General features: G+C 38.2%; 1 protein-coding gene across 5 annotated transcripts in view; it reads right to left on the bottom strand.

The window, feature by feature from the left end:
* The window catches only part of thoc2 (THO complex 2), a 148,968-nt gene that overhangs the window by 127,639 nt on the left and 1,959 nt on the right, over positions 1 to 19,370 (bottom strand). For all 5 annotated transcript variants that reach the window (XM_079838977.1, XM_079838979.1, XM_079838978.1 and 2 more), the window contains exons 2-3: positions 18,863 to 18,918; positions 1,989 to 2,080 (exon numbers count right to left, since the gene is read on the bottom strand). In XM_079838977.1, the coding sequence (XP_079695103.1) occupies positions 1,989 to 2,080; positions 18,863 to 18,918 (148 nt within the window). The remainder of the gene's footprint in view (positions 1 to 1,988; positions 2,081 to 18,862; positions 18,919 to 19,370) is intronic.

Raw genomic sequence — 19,370 nt, forward strand, 5'->3', positions numbered from 1 at the left:
ACAACACGCTAGATGTAACAGAAGTAGAGATGTGAAGTGGGTGATCTATCACTGGTACATTTCAGCTGTGTTTAGAAGGCTAGTTTCATCTCGCTCGATGAGATGTCACAGCAACAGCAGCAAAGCAATCTGTGTCCACGCTCCATAGATCAAACGCCACTACGGCTGTGAAAGAGCGCACGTAACGTCTCATTTGAAAGTTTAGGCAAACGCCGAAGTGCGACAGCAAACTTCACATCTCAGAGTTTCTGAGGGGTGCGGAGATGGAAACAGTCCAAGCAGAACTTCACACGGTGTCATTTTCCCTTGTAATCAGTAAAAACCCTCAAGTCTACAAAGAAAGTTTGTAATTTGAGTGCAACATCCTCTTTTGTGTCCAGGAGCAAAGGGACAGTTCACCCAAAAATGAAACATTTGTCATTTATTTTCACTCAGTTTGCTCCATATGACTTTATGATCTTATACGGAACAAGGTAATCATTTTTAAAGTCATTTTTAAATCAATTACAATGAATGTGAGCTACAAAAATGACAAGAGTCGAGTATATGTAGCATTAAAGCAACTCAAACTTCTTTTTCTGAGTGTTTTTTATATGGCACCGACTGAAATTTAAATGTAAGTCTTTATTCATTGATAATCTTCTCCTAAAGTCCCCTTTGTGAAACCCTGGACTATATTAAAGTGCCCCTATGATGGTTTTTTGAATATTCCCTTTTATGCAGTGTGTAGCTGTTTGTGATTGTAAACTTTCTGCAAAGTTGTAAAGTCGAAAATGCACAATAAATAAAAGGCATTGTCTCCCAAAAGAACGAATCAACTCTGAGCCGCCAATACGAGTTGTTTTTGTTTCGAATCCTACTGTGTTATGGTTCTACGCCACTAGATAAGACATTTGACTAATGCCATGTTGTACTTCGTCCGCCCGCAAACAACTTGACCCGCCCTCAAACACGTCATTTTACTGACGACTGCTTCTCAAATCAATGTGGGATTTACCAAACGCTTGCTCTTGAAAGATGGGTCCGTTTATTTGGACCAGCTTGCTGCTCAAACTACGTAGTTTTGTGTTTTATACTGTGTAAGTTTCCGGCTAACTCATGTTATTCCTGTCTTACTGAAATACTCATCAGCTGTGGGCTGATAAAACTGAGTCTATTAATGCAGATCGTCTGTCGTTTTTACTACTTTGAGTAAAGATAAAGGATGGAGCCACGATTACAAATTTGATTATTTGTGCAGCCCTATATTATTAGGTAGAACTATTATACAAAGAGTAGACATTATATGAAAAAGTATTAGCGTTTGCCGTGTGGTTGATGTCCGATGTGACTAGCTGAGCAGAAATACATAATCATGTTTCGCTTGGTCCCCTCAAAGTTGCAAAGATTAATTATGCAGCCCTAGGCTCAAGTCGTCCTTGCGATGGAGGTTCGGGTTGAATATCATCGAACTCACGCTCGGCTTGACATGGTAAAATCGACGTCATAGTTACGGTCTTTACAGTGTGTACAATCACTGAGCTTTAGGAAGCTCAGTTATGGTAATGGCGTTTAGCTTCTGACACTGGCGCCGCACACGGTAGACCAATCACAACAGACTGGGCCATCTGACCAATCAGAGCAGAGTAGCTCGTGGAAAGAAGTGATTTAGAGAGACAGAATCATCCATCGAGTTGTTAGAGAATCATTGAACAATGTGGTGATGTGCAATGTATATTATGAGAAAATTAAAGTGTTTTTTGACCTTTGATGCATGCATCCTTTAAATTAGCATAATAGGGGCACTTTAATTATACATTTGTGTCATTTTGGAACCTGATAGTCATTTAAGAACCTCCAAACGAACTTCGTTTTGGCCGGATTTTGTTCAAAATGACACCACACCAGTTCGTTCTTCGATTTTTCATGATGTACTGTACATGTCGGGCCTTAACAGTGTCAGTGCAGGTGAAAAGGAGATTGAACATTGAGACGGGATCAGCACTCACCATAACATCAACCAGGAGGCTGGCAGCCACATCCACCTTCAGATTGCCCTGGATAACATGCCAGCAGAGCTCATACAGGGCAGACTGCAGATCTACAAGACAAAACACACACACGCTTGACTCAATAACAGCTTTCAGTGATTCGGGCAGCAGACAGAACAGTCTCTAGCCCGGTGGGGCCAATGCTCAAGTACTTCTGTTACTCATTCGTATGCATGACATGTTTCTGTCTTATAAACTTGTTCTTACCTATAATGCACTGCTGTTCAGTTGATTAAAATGTTACCATTATCAAGATGGCTGCAATAAATTGTTAAAATTGCAAAAGTGGCTTGTAATGTAGTGCTGTGAGCACTTAACCTTATAAAAAAAAATCTATACTTTCACTTTTAATCCCTCCCAATTTATGCATATTTGGAGCACTTGTGTTTATTTGTCGCTTCACGATAAATCGCTTCCTCATTTGTAAGTCGCTTTGGATAAAAGCACCTGCAAAATTAATAAATGTAAATGTAATGTCATTTAAATAGATAATAAATCAGTTTTGCCCCCATATGCATTATCATTTCCCAGTGACACTTTATAGTTTTGAGTTCTCATGGAGTGACATTACTAGCTGGAAATGTTACAGCGGCGTTGTAAATCATAAACAAACCAAAAAACACACAAGTCTTGTCATTACACCTCTTCACACTCGCTGCCACTGTGGGAATTGCCTCCCCAAATGTGTGAATTGGGATGGGATGAAAGTGTCAAGGACAAGACGTTAAAACATTACAAGTGTCTGTCCCCGTGAACTGCAGCATCTCTAGCGGACGCATATCGGGCACTTGCACATTTAACCATTCATAGCTGCATTATTAAAACCATCATACATAATACAACCCATTTAAGCATGTAGTATATTAGCACGTCTGGGACTTCAGAAGACATCACAGTCCTGCATTATTTAGGGTAGAATGTCATTTGACAAGAGCCCCTTCATGCATGACATATGTCACATGCTACGGGGAAAACAACGGTCTCTGCCATGAATAAATTTGCTGCAGTAGCATGCGCGCAATACAGTTTTCCATGTGTGTAAAACACAACTGATTGTCCGTGTGTGAGGTTAGTTGATGCCACATGCGACCGCCACTCAATATCCTTCGATCCTTTGTTTAGCTCAAGTTACCTGGCTGAGACCAAGCCTGTAGTGCTTCAGTCAGAAATTGAAGCTTTCGCGCCTCGATCGCCCCCCGGTGGCCGGTCCCAGTATAGCTCCTAAACCCCGCCTCTCCATGTATTAGAATGGGCGCGAGACACACTAAACAATTTAATTACACTTCAAATAATTGTTTCCTAAAGATGGTTTCTGTCATTTTAGTCAGTTTTTATTACAATAATTTCATTTCAAGTGTTCGTTTTTTAAATAAGTTTAGTTTTAGTGAGTTATTTGATGCTATAAAAACGGGGGGTGTGACGTCATGATTGACAGCTGAGATTGACGGCTTCTCTGAGTGAACTTGTCACTGAGACACTAACAGACTTTTTTCTGGATTTTTGGGAGGAGATTGGAGCTTTAGCTTTCATTTCTACAGTTCCATAACTGTTTATTTCACACCAACATAATGAAATGTTCTGCATCTGCGAGAGTGTGGGCGGGCTTTTGATAATCGCGCCTCTACTTCCTGTTCTCTACTGCGCAACTCCGGTCCCGAGATCGCTACTGCGCAGACTCGGTCCCAAGATGTCAGCGCCGTGAGCGGGCCTATGAAAGCTTCAACTTTGGTCAGCGGAAGTCAATGGAGTCGCGTCGTCCATATTTTTTTACAGTCTATGGTTGTAGCCTATAATATTGAAGGTAAAAATGAACTGATATGTATACAAACACTTAAATTAAAATTTTTTTTTAAATATAAACATTTAAATGGTGGCTATCATATAAACTTGTCAGAACTATTATTATATTTAGCCAAATGCTCCTCTCTAGAGTTAATTTTTCTAGCTGACTAATGAGTTTATGGACACTGGATATGGTTTTTCTGAGGTAAATGTGACGTTACATGACATTTGTTTACGAGCTGTTTTACTGACGTCTTTCTGCGGTTGAAACACTGATTGATGTAAGGATTTCTGTCAGTTGTCCTGTATCTTAGAACACTTTCAGATGATCATTCATGTTTATTTTGTGCTGTAACTGGTATTAAGGCGGAAGAGAAGATCCGTTCATGTGCCGCTTCTCTTGAGCTGAGCCAGAGCGACGAGGGTTGGGCGATGTCCCCTAAATTGGCAGTTGACGATGTTTACAGTAAAACATTGTGATGGTCGATGATATCGTCGTTAGGGGGGGGGGGGGGGGGGTATGTAAATAGGTAGATAATATACTATATCTCTTTACATAAATACTATTTCTACTTAAAACCATCATTTCGTTATTTTTACTAACCCAAATAATGCCTCGTCCGCACGTGAGGGGAAAAAAATAGGTTCCTTCCACTTAAGAGTTGAGCTCTTTTTATTTTAATATATCTCTTTACATAAATACTATTTTCTACTCTTAAAAAAATAATTTAGTTATTTTACTAACCCAGTGTTTTGCATGTGAATGTTGTTTCACGTGAATATTACCACAGGAGTGAAGCACAAAGCTTTTAGCCTAGAAAGCAAATAATGGTTAGAGAGCACTTTCTCATTCTGCTTTGCGATCTGGATCTGGTCAATCGATTTTCCGTGAATTTTAACAATAGGCCCAGTCCATTTTATCCCAATGGACATGGACATCTCGTTTCTTTTCCCAAATCTTCACTCACATCGGCATTTTCGCAGGGGATTATAAACGTTTCTTCCTTTCGTTTGCTTATAATTAAGTCTATTATAACTATTCACATCCTTTACTGTGGTAAAGTATAAAAAACACTGTAGGACGAATACATTTTTACTTCAAATTGTATTTAACACAGTTTTTTCTTGTTATTAAACTTGGTAATGCGCGTCAAGTTTGGTTTATTTGAATAGCGCATTTCACACACACGCCGCAGTGATTTTAGCTTTGTTTTCTCTGGCAGTGAATAATCAAACATTGCCTAAATGTCTTGACCTTGTGGAAGATAAAATCCGCTCTTCAGACATTTTACAACAAGTGTTGCTTTGCAACATCAGGAGAAAACATGAAGATGAAGATATTCGAGAAGGTGTCGATCCAGCTTGTGTCCCACATTCCTCTCAAAGCGCAGAGCGGTATATGACGCATCTTTACGTGGAAATAGTATGAATCAAATATTTTTCTAACTAATATTTAATTTTCTTATATACTTGAGGTAACCATTATTTACTGAAAATTGTTTAAATGTTTTATAGGCTGTGTTGTTTCACTGACGGAAGTGCTCAAATAAACACGCATGCTTATGGATGTTTCAGCCTCAAATTATTTCAAAATGTAGGCTATATATCTGGCATAGACTACAGTATTTAAAATGGCATATATGCATTAGTTACATTCTCAATTTAATTTACAGAACAATTCATGCTAAGTTTTAAGTTTGACTAATATTATAGAAGAGGATTAGTGTGTGTCGCACTCACAACAGACTCGCAACGGGGGCGTGGCATCACGATGAGATCGTCCATCGGCACAACCCTAAGAGTGACCTCACGCCACAGTGGCAAAACGGTATTAATGTTTTTGAATTTTGTAATAAAATGGACGCAATTTGAAATCTGAGACAAGAAGCACAAAGATTATTGCGATTTATTGGCTTGGAGGCGCTACAATGTTCCTTTCATTCATCTGAAAACAGGATGACTAATCGATTCTTGGGATTTAAGAATCGATATTGGTTCGTAAAAATGAGAATCGATTAAAATCGAGAAATCTATATTTTTAACCCAGCCCTAATATAATCCATTCATAACTTAAAGAAAACTTTTGTTTGTCATGCAGACAACCAGCGCCTAACAGACACATTAAATTACAGGAGTGAACCCGCTAAATTTATCCGAGACTCCCTCCTGAAATTGCTATGATTGACAGAGATAACCATTGCAACAGACGGGACAAAACATCGGACAAGCCTGAGTCAATAGAGCAAATGCACAATATTGGCTGAATACGTTCGGCAGCTTCGACTGTTCAAGAAATGAAAACTATAACAAACAAAAAAAATGTACAACAAATTATTCAGTGTTATTATATTAATTTATTTCATTATTGATATTAATAATTCAATTATGTGTTGCATTTTCAAGTATTCACAGTAGTTAAATAAGTAACCCTTCTAGGCCGTTGGGAAAACTAAAAGGCATGAGACTTTGTAACTTTCCCTGTACTTGACATTACACTTCAGAACAATACAAGTATGTATTGTTTGCTATAATAGTCTAATAATCAGTGAAAATAAATATTGCAAACGAGCAGTGCTCTGCAGCCATCTACTGTTTAGTTATAATGGCAATTTCAAGCCATTTTCATTTTAAAAGTGCTTATTTAACAACAGGTGGCAGAAATCGTCCACTATGAGTGGCACTTCTTCCATGTTATGAAATTGAATTTTACTTAAGTTTAATGTTGATGTGAGGTTGATTTGTAAATGGATGTTGTTTGGATTGTAGTCAGAGATATTGGGCTTATATAAACAAAATTGACCATGGTAAAGCAATAAGTGTTACGTTCCTGCAGTTTGCCATTTTGGGCAAAGAAAAAAAATTTGTGTCTGAAAAAATGTTGCGTGCCCTGTATAAGACATTATCAGTCCTTTTGCCAGTCACCCGGCTGTTTAAGTGACAAACTGTGCTACTTGTTGTTTTATGAGATTACTACAAAACATCTGCAATAATTACACTCTGAATAAAGACCACAAAACCCCCAAGAGCTGGCAAAGCTTGGCTCAGAAGTGAACAGTACACTTAGGGCTGGTCAGTGTGACAACAGCCCCCATGTGGAGGTGGTAGAAAACTACTGTGGTGGCGCAAAAAAACAAACACCTTTTTGCAAGGGATGGGTGTTTAATTTAAATCATAAAAACATGCGAGCATGTGCAATTTCGAAACACTGTCCAATCAGATTGTAGTGGGCCTAAATCTAGTGTGTGAGTGGGTTTAGCGTTGCAACATGGAGGAAAGCACAGAAACAGAAAATAATTCAGGGCAGGATAAGGACTTGGTGCCAAAAAAAAAATTGAATAAACATCTGTGGTTTGGGAATATTTTGGATACAGGAGAGATGATATATCACCGAGCCAGGTAATTTGCAAGACCTGTCAAACTATTGTTGCAGCAAAACACAGTAACACATCAAATCTGCTCCAACACCTGAGGCAGTGCCATAAACAGCTCTACAAGCAAAGCATGGCGGAAAAAAATACATCCTAAACATATTTCGAACCAGAAGAACAAAAATTGGTCATTTGTGAACCACACACCATGTGAAAAGATGTCAAAAAAGCATTAAAAAAACAACAGCTTCAAGTATTACTTAAGCAAAGACATAGGTGTGTGTAACAACAACAAAAAAACTACTTTGTAAACTGTTAAATGCGAGTGCCGTGTGCTCTGAGCATTTGTGTTGCGCACACGGCAAGCCACAGCTCAGACATCATGTGAACACTAAATAGTTCTCTTTCAAGTCTTCTTGCACTTGAACGGACAAATTCACACAAAAAGGATGTCCAAAACCAGTGTTGTCAAAAGTAGAGGCGTCAGTACCAAGTTGGTACTGAAATGTTTAAAATGTGCCTTTTTCCCCGGTTGAGCGGATTCTTAAACACCTCTGATTGGCCAGTGTGTTCACGAGCTCAACATATGAGATGAGCACACTGGAGAAAATCTGTCTCAGGGTTTGAGAGATGCTTTGGCTTCCTGGAGACTTCGTGAGGAGCAGAAAGTGTCAATCGCCTCAGATAATGGATCAAACATTGTGAAGGCTGTCGTTTTGAACGATAGACAAGACTGTAATGCTCTGTCTGTTCTATAGACACAATGTGATATTTTTACTTATTGATTATGTCGGTTCTAGAGACATGTTACAGCTTTTTTTTTTATAAAGCTCTAATCGGTTTCCTTTTGCATATGCATGTGATGTAAAGTGTGTAAGGAAAGTGTCAAAATCGTGAATTGCAATATAGGTCAAAGATTTGTGATTAGGCCTGTCACGATAACTACTTTTTGTTTTGCGATAGGTCATCCCCAATATAATTTCGATAAACGTTCGAGTGAACGTTTGTGCAACTGCATGTATCCGTGTTCTAGAGCTGCAACTAACGATTATTTTTTCTGTCGACTAATCTAATGATTATTTTTCCGATTAGTCGACTAATCTAACCATTATTTTTCCAGATTAATCTTATTATTCTTTTTTACTGATTATTGTATTTCAAAGAGGGTAGTGAATTTGTATATTATTTTAACATGAAATCAATGAATGATGACAATATTAATTGTATTTCAGGAAGGGTAGTGTACATAGTATGCCATTTTATAATGAAATATATGAACACAAGAAGCTTTTTAAACATAATATATAATGATACTATTCATCATAAAATGTATACAGAGTAGGCCTAATTAGGAAACGTTGTTTACTATAGTAGTTGAGTATGATTTACTTATTGATTTGTGTCAATAGTAAACGAAAATGCACTTGTATTTATCTGCAAAAGGTTCACATACAGGAGCTTTCAGCATAGTTTTAATGTATAACTACTCGTCTATTTTGAAGATACATGTGCATAAACAACGACTAAAGCTACCAGAAGTTTTTGCCCAAACTTCAAAGACACATTTAAATGATTAAAGCTAGAGGCATATCTTAACTTTAATGTTACTTTAATCATGTAAACTACCTATATACAGCATGTTATTATGCATATGTGTTTGGGACAGAGGGGAACCGGGTCGCATTAACTGGAGATATATGCAGCCCATAATAAATAAAAGCACGAGACGTACTGGGGTCGGAGTGAACACCGGAAAATGTGACCGTCTGTTGGGTTGCAATACACGCGTGGCGCGTTCAGCTGCGCGAGAGAACACTGGCAGCAGGGTTACCAGGTTTACACAACAAAACCCACCCATTCGTTACTCAAAAAAAGCCCAATCGCGTTTCGGGGAGGTTCTCTGGTAAACATCGCGTTCGGGGGGTTAAATATGTGTTTTTTTGCTTCAACCCGCGGACATGAGACACAGCCCGCGGCAACAGTGTAGTAGTAGCCCAATTCCGCGGGAAAAAAAGCGGACTTGGCAACACTGACTGCAGTGTGAAAGCTCCCGCTCTCCACGCGCACAGCTTCTGCTCTGCCACCGCGTGCAGTGTGAAACCAGCGTTACAGAGCGAACAAAGCACAGTTTTATTCGGCTTCTGTTTAAAGTACTCCCACACTTTTGAATGTCGCGGTCTGGCTTTATATGATAAATGATAATTTTCACTATGCCCGGGAGCAGAAGCTGCCATTATTCTAGATCTTCTGTTCCATTCTAGAACGTAAATAATGTGCCGCCGACGCGTCGACGCATTTCACGCACGTCGACGTATTTTCGTAGTCGACGTCATCGACGTCGTCGACGCGTCGTTGCAGCCCTACCGTGTTCGCTCTTAAAGTGACAGCTGTCGAATAAACTGCTGCTTGATGGACCTTTATGACACTCACTGCTCTTGAATGACTAACTTTTGCAATCTTAAGTGTAAGGATTAATCTAATTTAATTTATTCAGGGAAGACCAATATTAATTTACATTTGATTTCTTATTAAATGTCTTTAGTATTTCTTACCTCAATACTAATGTTAGACCTACCTGAAAAATTGTTTTTAAAAACAAAAATGCACTGCATGATCAAATATTTAGGTGAGATAATTATATACATTTATTAAATACATGTATTTGGGTAAGATGGCCTACAGTAGCCTTAAGTTCTCATTTTCTAAAATTAACACTTTGTGGTTCTTCAAGATCTTGACTCAGTTAATTTAGAGTTAGTTTCATTTCTACAAATGGTGCAAACTCTGCAAGATTATTGATAAAAGATTGCCATTCTGTGATCGACAGTGATCGTCAATCGGCAGATCATGATCTTGGTGATCTGTAATCGGTGATCGGCCCCAAAAATGCTGATCGGAGCATCTCTACTGAACATATAAAGCTAATATAACAGCATAATAATGCAAGTAGACCTACACACTTTCAAATAAAAAACTTTTAATTCTTTAGATCATGGAAATTAAGGGTAAAAAATATATTATCCTAAATAAAAAAAATAAAAATAAAAATTGAATAAATAGTAAATAAACATTTTCCCTTGTGAAACGGCTTTAACACTCGTCATATGAATGGTGCAGCGGAACAGGGGATTGCGGCTTTGAAATCGAGTCCATTTGGGCTTATTCTTCCAAACTGTCAGTAGTTGTCAGGAAAACACTATAACGCCTCAAATGGCGCCTTTTTTTCACCTGTGGATAACCGCTCTGAGTATGAAGGAACTGCCTGAGAACCACTCTTGCCTCCGTCACGGAAAACATACAAGATGACGGCACAATCCAGTAAAATGTTGGTGACATTCATTACAAGGTTCCCACTCTTTCATGAACACCAGATTCAAGGACTTTCAAGGACTTTTTAAAGCACCTTTTATTTTAAATCAAGCACAATAATTACGATAAAGGTGGGTGTGTTACTGCCAATATATCAAACACCTACTGTACCTGTGTCTATCATTAATGCAGTAACACTAAAGGCCCTTGCACACTGAGTCCGAAATTCGCTTGCGAAATTTTCGCACGTCAAAAAATAAATTCAACCTCACGTTATGTCAATTATGCTTGCACACTGCCTCCGAAACTTTCGTTTGTCAAAAAAAAAAATCGGAACAGGTTCGATTTTCTGCGTTTTTCGCATCCTTTTTTCCATCTACAGTGCTGATGCCCAACCTAAACTGCTGGCAGTGCTGGTGAATGAATCGCCAGTGCTCAGATACCTACAATTATATATACAACTTTTATTGTATCAAAAATACTACAAATATTATTATATCACAGTAGGGATGAAACGGTATGGAAATTTAACATCACGATTATAGTGACCCAAATTATCACGGTTATCAATATTATCGCGGTTTTGTTCAAACGAGATGAAAGTATTCAAAAAGAACAGATTCACACACTTAAAAAATGTCAACAAGTTTTATATTTGAAATTCAACAAACAACAAATAACTAAAGCAGCTCTATGCACTTTTTTTAAGCTAGATTCTGTGGGATTTCCTTCCTTAATGGCCGTCGTCAATAGCAACGCATACTGCATAAATAATAATAATTTGTCGTAAATATAATCTCTAATATTATCTCTGTAAATATATTCTCAAGCAATATTCTCATCAGTGTTCAGCAATGATGCATTTAAATCTAGCATGTTTTGTGTTAGAGCCCAAACAGTATCGTAGTGAAATAATGCATATCCATATTTCCATATGATTTGACATTTATTTTATTAAATATCAAAATGTGTGCATCATACCTGACACCTAAATGATCACTTTACAGTCAGTTTTATGACTGTCATTCTCTTCAAATGCTATTGAAGTCAGAAACGTGTATAACGTTACCAATGTTGTGTGTAACTTTAGAGACGGTCCCTAAATTCGCCAGCGTTATGCCAGTCATATCAGATGCTCTGATGTGGTTCTGCTGTGTTTTAAAACTATTTTCGCAGCTGAAATAGAACAAAAACAGTCCAACACTGTATGATGAGTGAATCTCCTGCGTACATTGCACGTTTATCTCTGCTTTGAGTGGAGATTTCAGCGAGTGAGCGCGGCGCGCGCTCTGAACGCCTCTGATTATGAGACATTGCATTCATAAACTCAATATAACACGTGTGAGTGGTTATAATGCGCAACGCGATTATAACAGACGGCTTTTGAGAAGACTAAGTTCAACAGCCAGAGTGGCTAGTGTGCAGCCGAAATAACGTTATACCTGCAAATGGCGGTTGTTAATGTCAAACCCTGAATATTATCCCTTAAATGTCACCCTAGTCTTGTCTGAACTTGTTCGTTCGCTTCACGTTATAAATTTCCCAGACGTAGTTTTGGTATTGAGGTCAAAGTCCACTTGCCTTGCGTTCGTAGATTTGAAGTGTTTTCCCTATTACAGCGACTTTCTTCTGGCATGTTCTGCAGACAAGGTGACCATCTTCGATTAAGTTTCCCTCAGGACTTTTGTAAAAGCCAAAATATGACCACACCTCAGAGTTGGTCCTTTTAGAGGCTGAACAATCTCCAGAGTGCTGTCACTGCCTTCTGCCATTTCTTCTCATTCAAAAACAGCGCTGCGCTGCGTCACACTGACGCTGACTGGACAAGATTTACCGCAAGTTTTCACAATCGTGATAATCACACGCGGTTTTAATGATAATTAAATTTTATACGATATTACTAACCGTCACAAAATGTTATCGTGGTTTATCGTGAAACCGGTAATCGTTTCATCCCTATATCACAGCTATAATTATAGCACACCAAGTCCCTGTAAACCGTGTGTGTGTGTGCGCGCGTGCGGATCCATACCTTTAGACATAGGCTGCCAGTCTCTGTTCAGGATCAATTGATTCACGGTAATTTGTGGTCTTCTTTTTAATATGTGGCTCCAGTATCGCTAGCAAAGCATCAAACGGAGCCACTGACAGTCTAAAGTAAACTTTGAATCGGTCTGGATAATCCCGCAACGCTCCTTCCTCTCTACGCAATCGCAGAAGTGGATGGACCCAATATTTCCTCTATTTAATTTAAGAGAGAGGAAAAAAAATCATCCTCACTACTTGAAGACGGCATTTTGTGTTGTTTTGCGTTTTTTTTCCATATCGCATTCATTAATACGCATCGGACTCAGTGTGCAAGGTCTCTGTGCGTGACGAATTTTTCGGATCACGAATATGAAAAAACGCATGCGCAAATTTCGGACTCAGTGTGCAAAGGCCTTTAGGCATATACTGACAACTAAAATACAATTTCCAATTAGAAAAAAATTCCAATTTTACAAAATCCAATGAGTAAAGAGGCTGGTGTACAAGATGCAGTTTGCAGCTCTCTTATTCCTGCTTTTAACATTTATTTCACAGTAGTTTTAGTTTTCTTTTTTATAAATCATTACTTAAAACATCAAAATAGAGATAACATTGTATACTTGAATTTTCCAATTAAATGAAAAGATATGGGCAAGTTAATTGTTAGGCATTAAATATGCAAAATTATTTATTAAATCACCTGTACATGGTACCTTTTTAAAAATCAATTTGAAAGCTTTTACGACCTGCACATATATTATATTTAACATATATAATTGCTGCCGTATTAATGTCCAAATTCAAATGTTTACCTGCTTTTCTTCTTTTTATTTTTGAGCGGTGATGAAATATTGCTTTTGTAAATACTTGCCAGCATTTCAGTAATGATCTTTACAATGCATCCAAATTACAGCAAAGCGCAACCGTACGGTGGCCTTCAGTGGTCAAAAAGGATATAAACAGTGAATTTTGAAGTGATGTATTCTAGAAAACTCCGAGATGGCAATTAAACTTCCACACGTCCTTGGTGTTTTTCTAAAAAACAGTAGGTCATTCGGCCGGGGATTTTTACACGGTTGGTGGGAGAAAAACACTGACATTCTGGATTCGGGCGGCAATAAAATCCCTGACTAGACCCTGTCAATGATGAAAATACCTTATGACCCCAACAGAAACAATTACCGTCCGAATAGGGCTTTTGACAGTAGATGGTGCTTATGGAACAGCAGACATATATTGAAATAGCTTCCTCCCATAAAGCTGTTTTGTTCTGGCTTTGGCAGCGCATGAAGACTTTTTGTAATAGCACCATACTACTCTAACAAAATGCAGTTCATGCTTAATTCAAGCACTTTCAAGGATTTATGTTTGTTTTCAAGTACTTTCCAGGCCTTGAATCCATGTGTCTGAAACTCAATTACTTTCAAGAAGAGTGGGAACCCTGTCATTATCATGTAAACATAATGGCCGATATATTGCATCACAAAAAATTATTGAGGTCATGTACATATATAGTGCGATATATCGATATATTGTGACAGGCCTATTTGTGATAGTATTTTTTTGCCGTATCGAACCCTAATTTTTGCATGTGAAGCTTGCCGTTTTATGTGGATATCGGCAAAAGACTACAGTACAAAGCATGGTTTGCAAAATAAATCATAGCAACCAAATGTTACAAATATGATATATGAAAACACTTGGGTTCGTGCTGAATGAGATGCATGAACCTGCAGATTTGGATTAAGCCATATGTCGGATTTTTGTATTCCACGAATTTAACAATATCACAAATTATTCCACTGAAATCACTTGTTTCTTCCCAAATCCTCATTCACATATCCCCCTCTGTCTCTTTTGATGTATTGAGCATTTATGTAAGCATTTATTAGTGAATTACCCATTACTAGGTCTCTTCAAACTGTGCTTAACCCCAGGTTATCGCCATTTTTAACCCGTGTAATCCACTTTTCACACTTTCCTGCAGGGTAAACCCCGCATTGCAGTGCCAAATGAGTGCAGATGTGCAACGGTGGTGTGTTAGAATGCTACAGCCAATCTCATGCCTCATATTCATGTGCTTTGGACAGTCACAGAAACATTGTGCATTGTATAAACAGTGGTTTCAGCGTTTGATAAGGAAAAACGTCAAATGGTGACAGAAAACATGTGAATTGGGAGTGAAGAAGAGGCCATTATCGTCAAAAATAAAAACTTGGTATCAGTCGGTAATGTATAAAATAGGGATGTGCAAAGCTAAAGCTTAACGTACGCTGTTTGTCCGCAAATAAAGACGTTAACCCGGGGTTTATGGATGTACAGTGTGAAACGTTGGCTTATGAATACCCAGGATTAATTGTTAAGTTAACCGTGGGTAAATTATGAGCAACTGAAGCATAACCCAGGATTCCCTTTACCTGGGGTTTAGCAAAAGTGTAAAAAGCCCTAGGCTGCGTCCAAAATCACATACTCTCATACAAGCACTTCAAGACCGCAAAAAAAAAAAATATTTTGTTCTTTATAGTATGAGTGTAATCTGGATGTACTACATTAGCCATACTGTCATTATCATGTGACCTTGTGTCGCTTCACTGCCATTCACAAATCCTCTCCTAATGTGTTTGTACAGAAGTATGAGTTTCAGTCTTTATCTCTCCTTATATTTCAACTTTAACACAGTTTGTAATTAATAATCAAGGTAAGGCACGTCAAGTTTCTTTGTACAGTGAATTCCACACAAGCTGGTAATTCAGTTTCACTTTAACGGACAACAAAACCTGCTCATAAGTTTGCATATCCTTTTCAGAATATGAAAGACGTTAATGTTAATAAATCATAAAAATTGCAGGTTATTTATTTTTTTTTAAGTTGTTCATGAGTGCCTTGTTTGTCGTGAGCATTGGGGTCCTTATACTGTCCTTTCCAGTGCCTGTATTTGTGTGCACGATACACTGATTCATGACCTGGGGAGCTGATCGAGACATTTGATTTGTTGACAGAGCGCAAGTTGTTGTATGTACATATCAAATGGAGTACTTTGAAAGGCTCTGTGTGTATGCTAGCATTCACGTTAAAAAAATAAGTATACTTTGGACTATATAAACAAATGTAAATGTCCTGCTTAGGGATGCACCGATCCACATTTTTTCACTTCCGATCCGATCCCGATACCTGAATTTGGATATCGGCCGATACCGATACTATTCCGATACCAGAGCTGTGTTTGCTTTAATATTATTATTATCATTATTGTTGATTTTATATGATGCTGATATAAACTCCGCTCAACAGGCAAGTATGATATGAACATAATAGTGACCCAAATTATCACGGTTATCAATTTATATTTGAAAATCAACAAACAAAAAATAAATCAAGCAGCTCTAAGCACTTTTTTAAGCTAGATTCTGTGGGATTTCCTTCCTTGTAATGGCCGTCGTCAATGGCAACGCATAATGCATAAATCTCTAATATTATATCTGTAAATATATTCTCAAGCAATATTCTCATCAGTGTTCTATCAGCTATGACACATTTAAATCTAGCATATTTTGTGTAAGAGCCCATACAGTATTCAAGTGAAATAAAGCATATATTTTCATATGATTTGACAGTTTATTTGATTAAATATCAAAAATCCAATAGGTGTGCATCATACCTAACACCTAGATGAACACTTTACAGTCAGTTTTATGACTAGTCATTCTCTTCAAATGCCATGTAAGTTAGAAACGTGTATAGCCTACCAATGTTGTATGTAACTTTAGAGACGGTCCCTAGATTCGCGAACGTCAAGCCAACCTAATGCCAGTCATATCAGATGCGCTGTGGTTCTGCTGGGTTTTGTTTGAAACTATTTTCGGTGCTGAAATATAACAAAAACTGTCAAATCACTGTATGATGAATGAATCTCCTGCGCGCATCGCTCGTTTATCTCTGCTTTGAGTGTAGATTTCAGCGAGAGTGAGAGCCGTGCGCGCTCTGAACAAAACTACGCTAATCTGAACGCCTCTGATTATTATATTCATAAACTCAATAGAAACACGTGTGATTGGTTATAATGCGCAACGTGATTATAACAGATGGCTTTTGAGAAGACCATAATAAGTTCAAAGTGGCTGGTGTGAGTGTTACACAGCCGAAATACACGCAGATGGCGATTGTCAACGTCAAGCCTTGATTTTTATCTCTTAAATGTCACCCTAGTCTTGTCTGCTTTTTTAAATGTTTGATTGCGTTCGTTGTGTTGTGCGACGCGAGGGAGCTTCCACCTCTCTGAATTACGGTTTTGCAAACATTGTCTTGCTCTGCGGTGTTTCCAGTGTGAAGTATTTCCACACAGCTGACATTGGCTAGCCACAATGCTGCTCAATGCTATCCTGCTGCAAACTGCGGAATGGGTTTCCTGAGTGGGGCGTGTCTCATAACTCTGTGTCTCATTGAGCCGCGCCTCCGTTCAGGAAATCCATTCCATAGTTTGCAGCCAGCTAGCAGACAAGCCGGCGGGAATCACTTTTGGAAAGCGCAGACGTGGCTCATGGGTATGGGATTTCTCCGCAGGTTGGATCGGGAAAATCCGATACGTGAATTAAGCTGGTATCGGTCCCGATACTGGATCGGATCGGCCCCATCCCTAGTCCTGCTCATGCGGAAGATTAAAATACACTCTTCCGACCTTTTTACAACCCGTGTGGATTGCTTTGGAACACATAAAAATGAGGAGCGAGATGGGCTCCGTCCTGCTTATTTCCCATCAGCCCTCTTAAAGCCAGAGCAGGTACATTTATCTTGGAGGGCAAACATAAATAAACTGGGCTTGGTTCTAAAATGATTAAAGTTGAATATGGCATGCTTAAATGACTTTATTTGAGTCATTTTACTTGATTTAGAAGATTTAAAACCCTTTCAAACTTTGGAGTGACCAAATCAAGACTACATTGTATATCAGCTGCTATGTGCAGGTGGGCAATATGAGAAATTGAATATAGGCTAAATAAAAGAACAAAGAAGCAAATTACAAAAACAATACATTTCTTAAAAAAAATATACAGATACAGTAATACATTTAATATGTATACATTTATTTAACACCTGTAGTTGTTTGATTAACATTAATGACAGACAGGTATTCAGTTGGGCTGCTGAAGTGTGGCCCTTTAAGAGTGCGCGCTCCCTGTTGAGAATGCGCATCAATAGTACAAGTGCGCAGTGTCGTGGAATACGCTGTGCAGTTTTTCACGTGCATATGATACGCACTTTATGGCGTGTATATGACACTCTTGGGTAGGATAGTGGACAAGAAGTGATGAATTGGGGGAGGTAATGCAATGGGAACCATGAAATTTTTTAGTGTAATATTGAGTGTTGTGTATGTGTGTATTTCTAACTAATGTGTGTTTTTTTTTTTTTTCACTGATTGTTGTTTGCATGCTTTATCTGCTCTCTTGATTGCCTAAGATAAATTTCTCCTAAGGGAGATAATAAAATGGAAATACTATACTACTACATTGCAGGACATCGCAGACGACTTTATTTTTATCAGCACTTCCATTAGGCCGTTTTTATATAGGCTGCGTAAACGTTCCAATCAAAGATTCATTTTACAGCTCAGGGTCAAAGTCCAATACAGAATGGATTAATCGGCGTTATTTTTTTTTTACGCGTTATTTTTCCTCAGATTAATGAATCGAAATTAATTTTTGACAGCCTTAATAAATAAATGTTTATATTTATTTACCAAATTTACCCCCTACTGCGCGCCAACACCACGTATCCGTAACACTCCCGCTCCGCAACACCTGATAAAAAATCCTAGAGGAAACACTGTATTGTATACGTGTTTTAAGTAATTTCAAAGGCTTGGATCTATTTTTATTACCACTCAGATTACTCGATTAATCGCCAAAATAATCGACCGATTACTCGATTCCCAAAATAATCGTTAGTGACAGCCGTAATACATTACATTTAGTCATTTAGCAGACGTTTTTATCCAAAGCGACTTACAAATGAGGGAAATAGAAGCAACTAGAGCAGTCAAGGGCAACAGCATGCAAGTGCTGTAACAAGTCTCAGTTAATCTAGCACAGAACAGATTTTTTACTTATCTATATATATATTTTTTTTTAAATAAATTAGACAGACAGACGATGAATAGAATGATAAGTGCTATTCTTGATTGATCAGGTGTTGCTGGAAAAGATGTGTCTTTAGACGTTTTTTGAAAATGGCTACAGACTCGGAGATAGGCAGGTCATTCTGTATTGTAATACTGGTGCAAATAACATAACCACCACAGTTGTGCCACTAACAGCCCTAAGAATGAGCAATATGAATTAAACTTACCTTTAACAAACTCCTGACCACTGGGTTTCCCTGCAAGGTCCTGGAAAAACTGTAAACTAGAAACAGAAAAAGCATGTAAGTGATTGGCTAGAAGTAGTATAACTTCAGTTATTAATAGCACATTATCAGCAACTAAGACCACATTTACACTGGATTAACACTAAATTAAATATAAAAGATTGCGCATAACAGATCAACATTATGTAGGGTTTACTATTGACCGTCACATTTACTATACACTTGTTTGCGGTCTGTTCCCCGACACCACCCTACGATAAACATGACTTTCAAGTCGATTTAACTAATTCAATATCATCTGAACAACTTCCGCTACTCTAGATCTGTCCCATCAGCCTCACAAACATCCCCACAGGTGAAACTAGACAGGTGCGTGTCTAGTGAGCTACCTAAAAAGACAGCATTGCATATGAAACCACACTAGATTTGCTGAATACAAAGGAAGGGTTTTAGACAAAAAAAAAACACTAAGTTTAAGATACACACATGC

This window comes from Gobio gobio (genome assembly GCF_949357685.1).
Source record: "Gobio gobio genome assembly, chromosome: 16".
Classification (NCBI taxonomy): Eukaryota; Metazoa; Chordata; class Actinopteri; order Cypriniformes; family Gobionidae; genus Gobio; species Gobio gobio.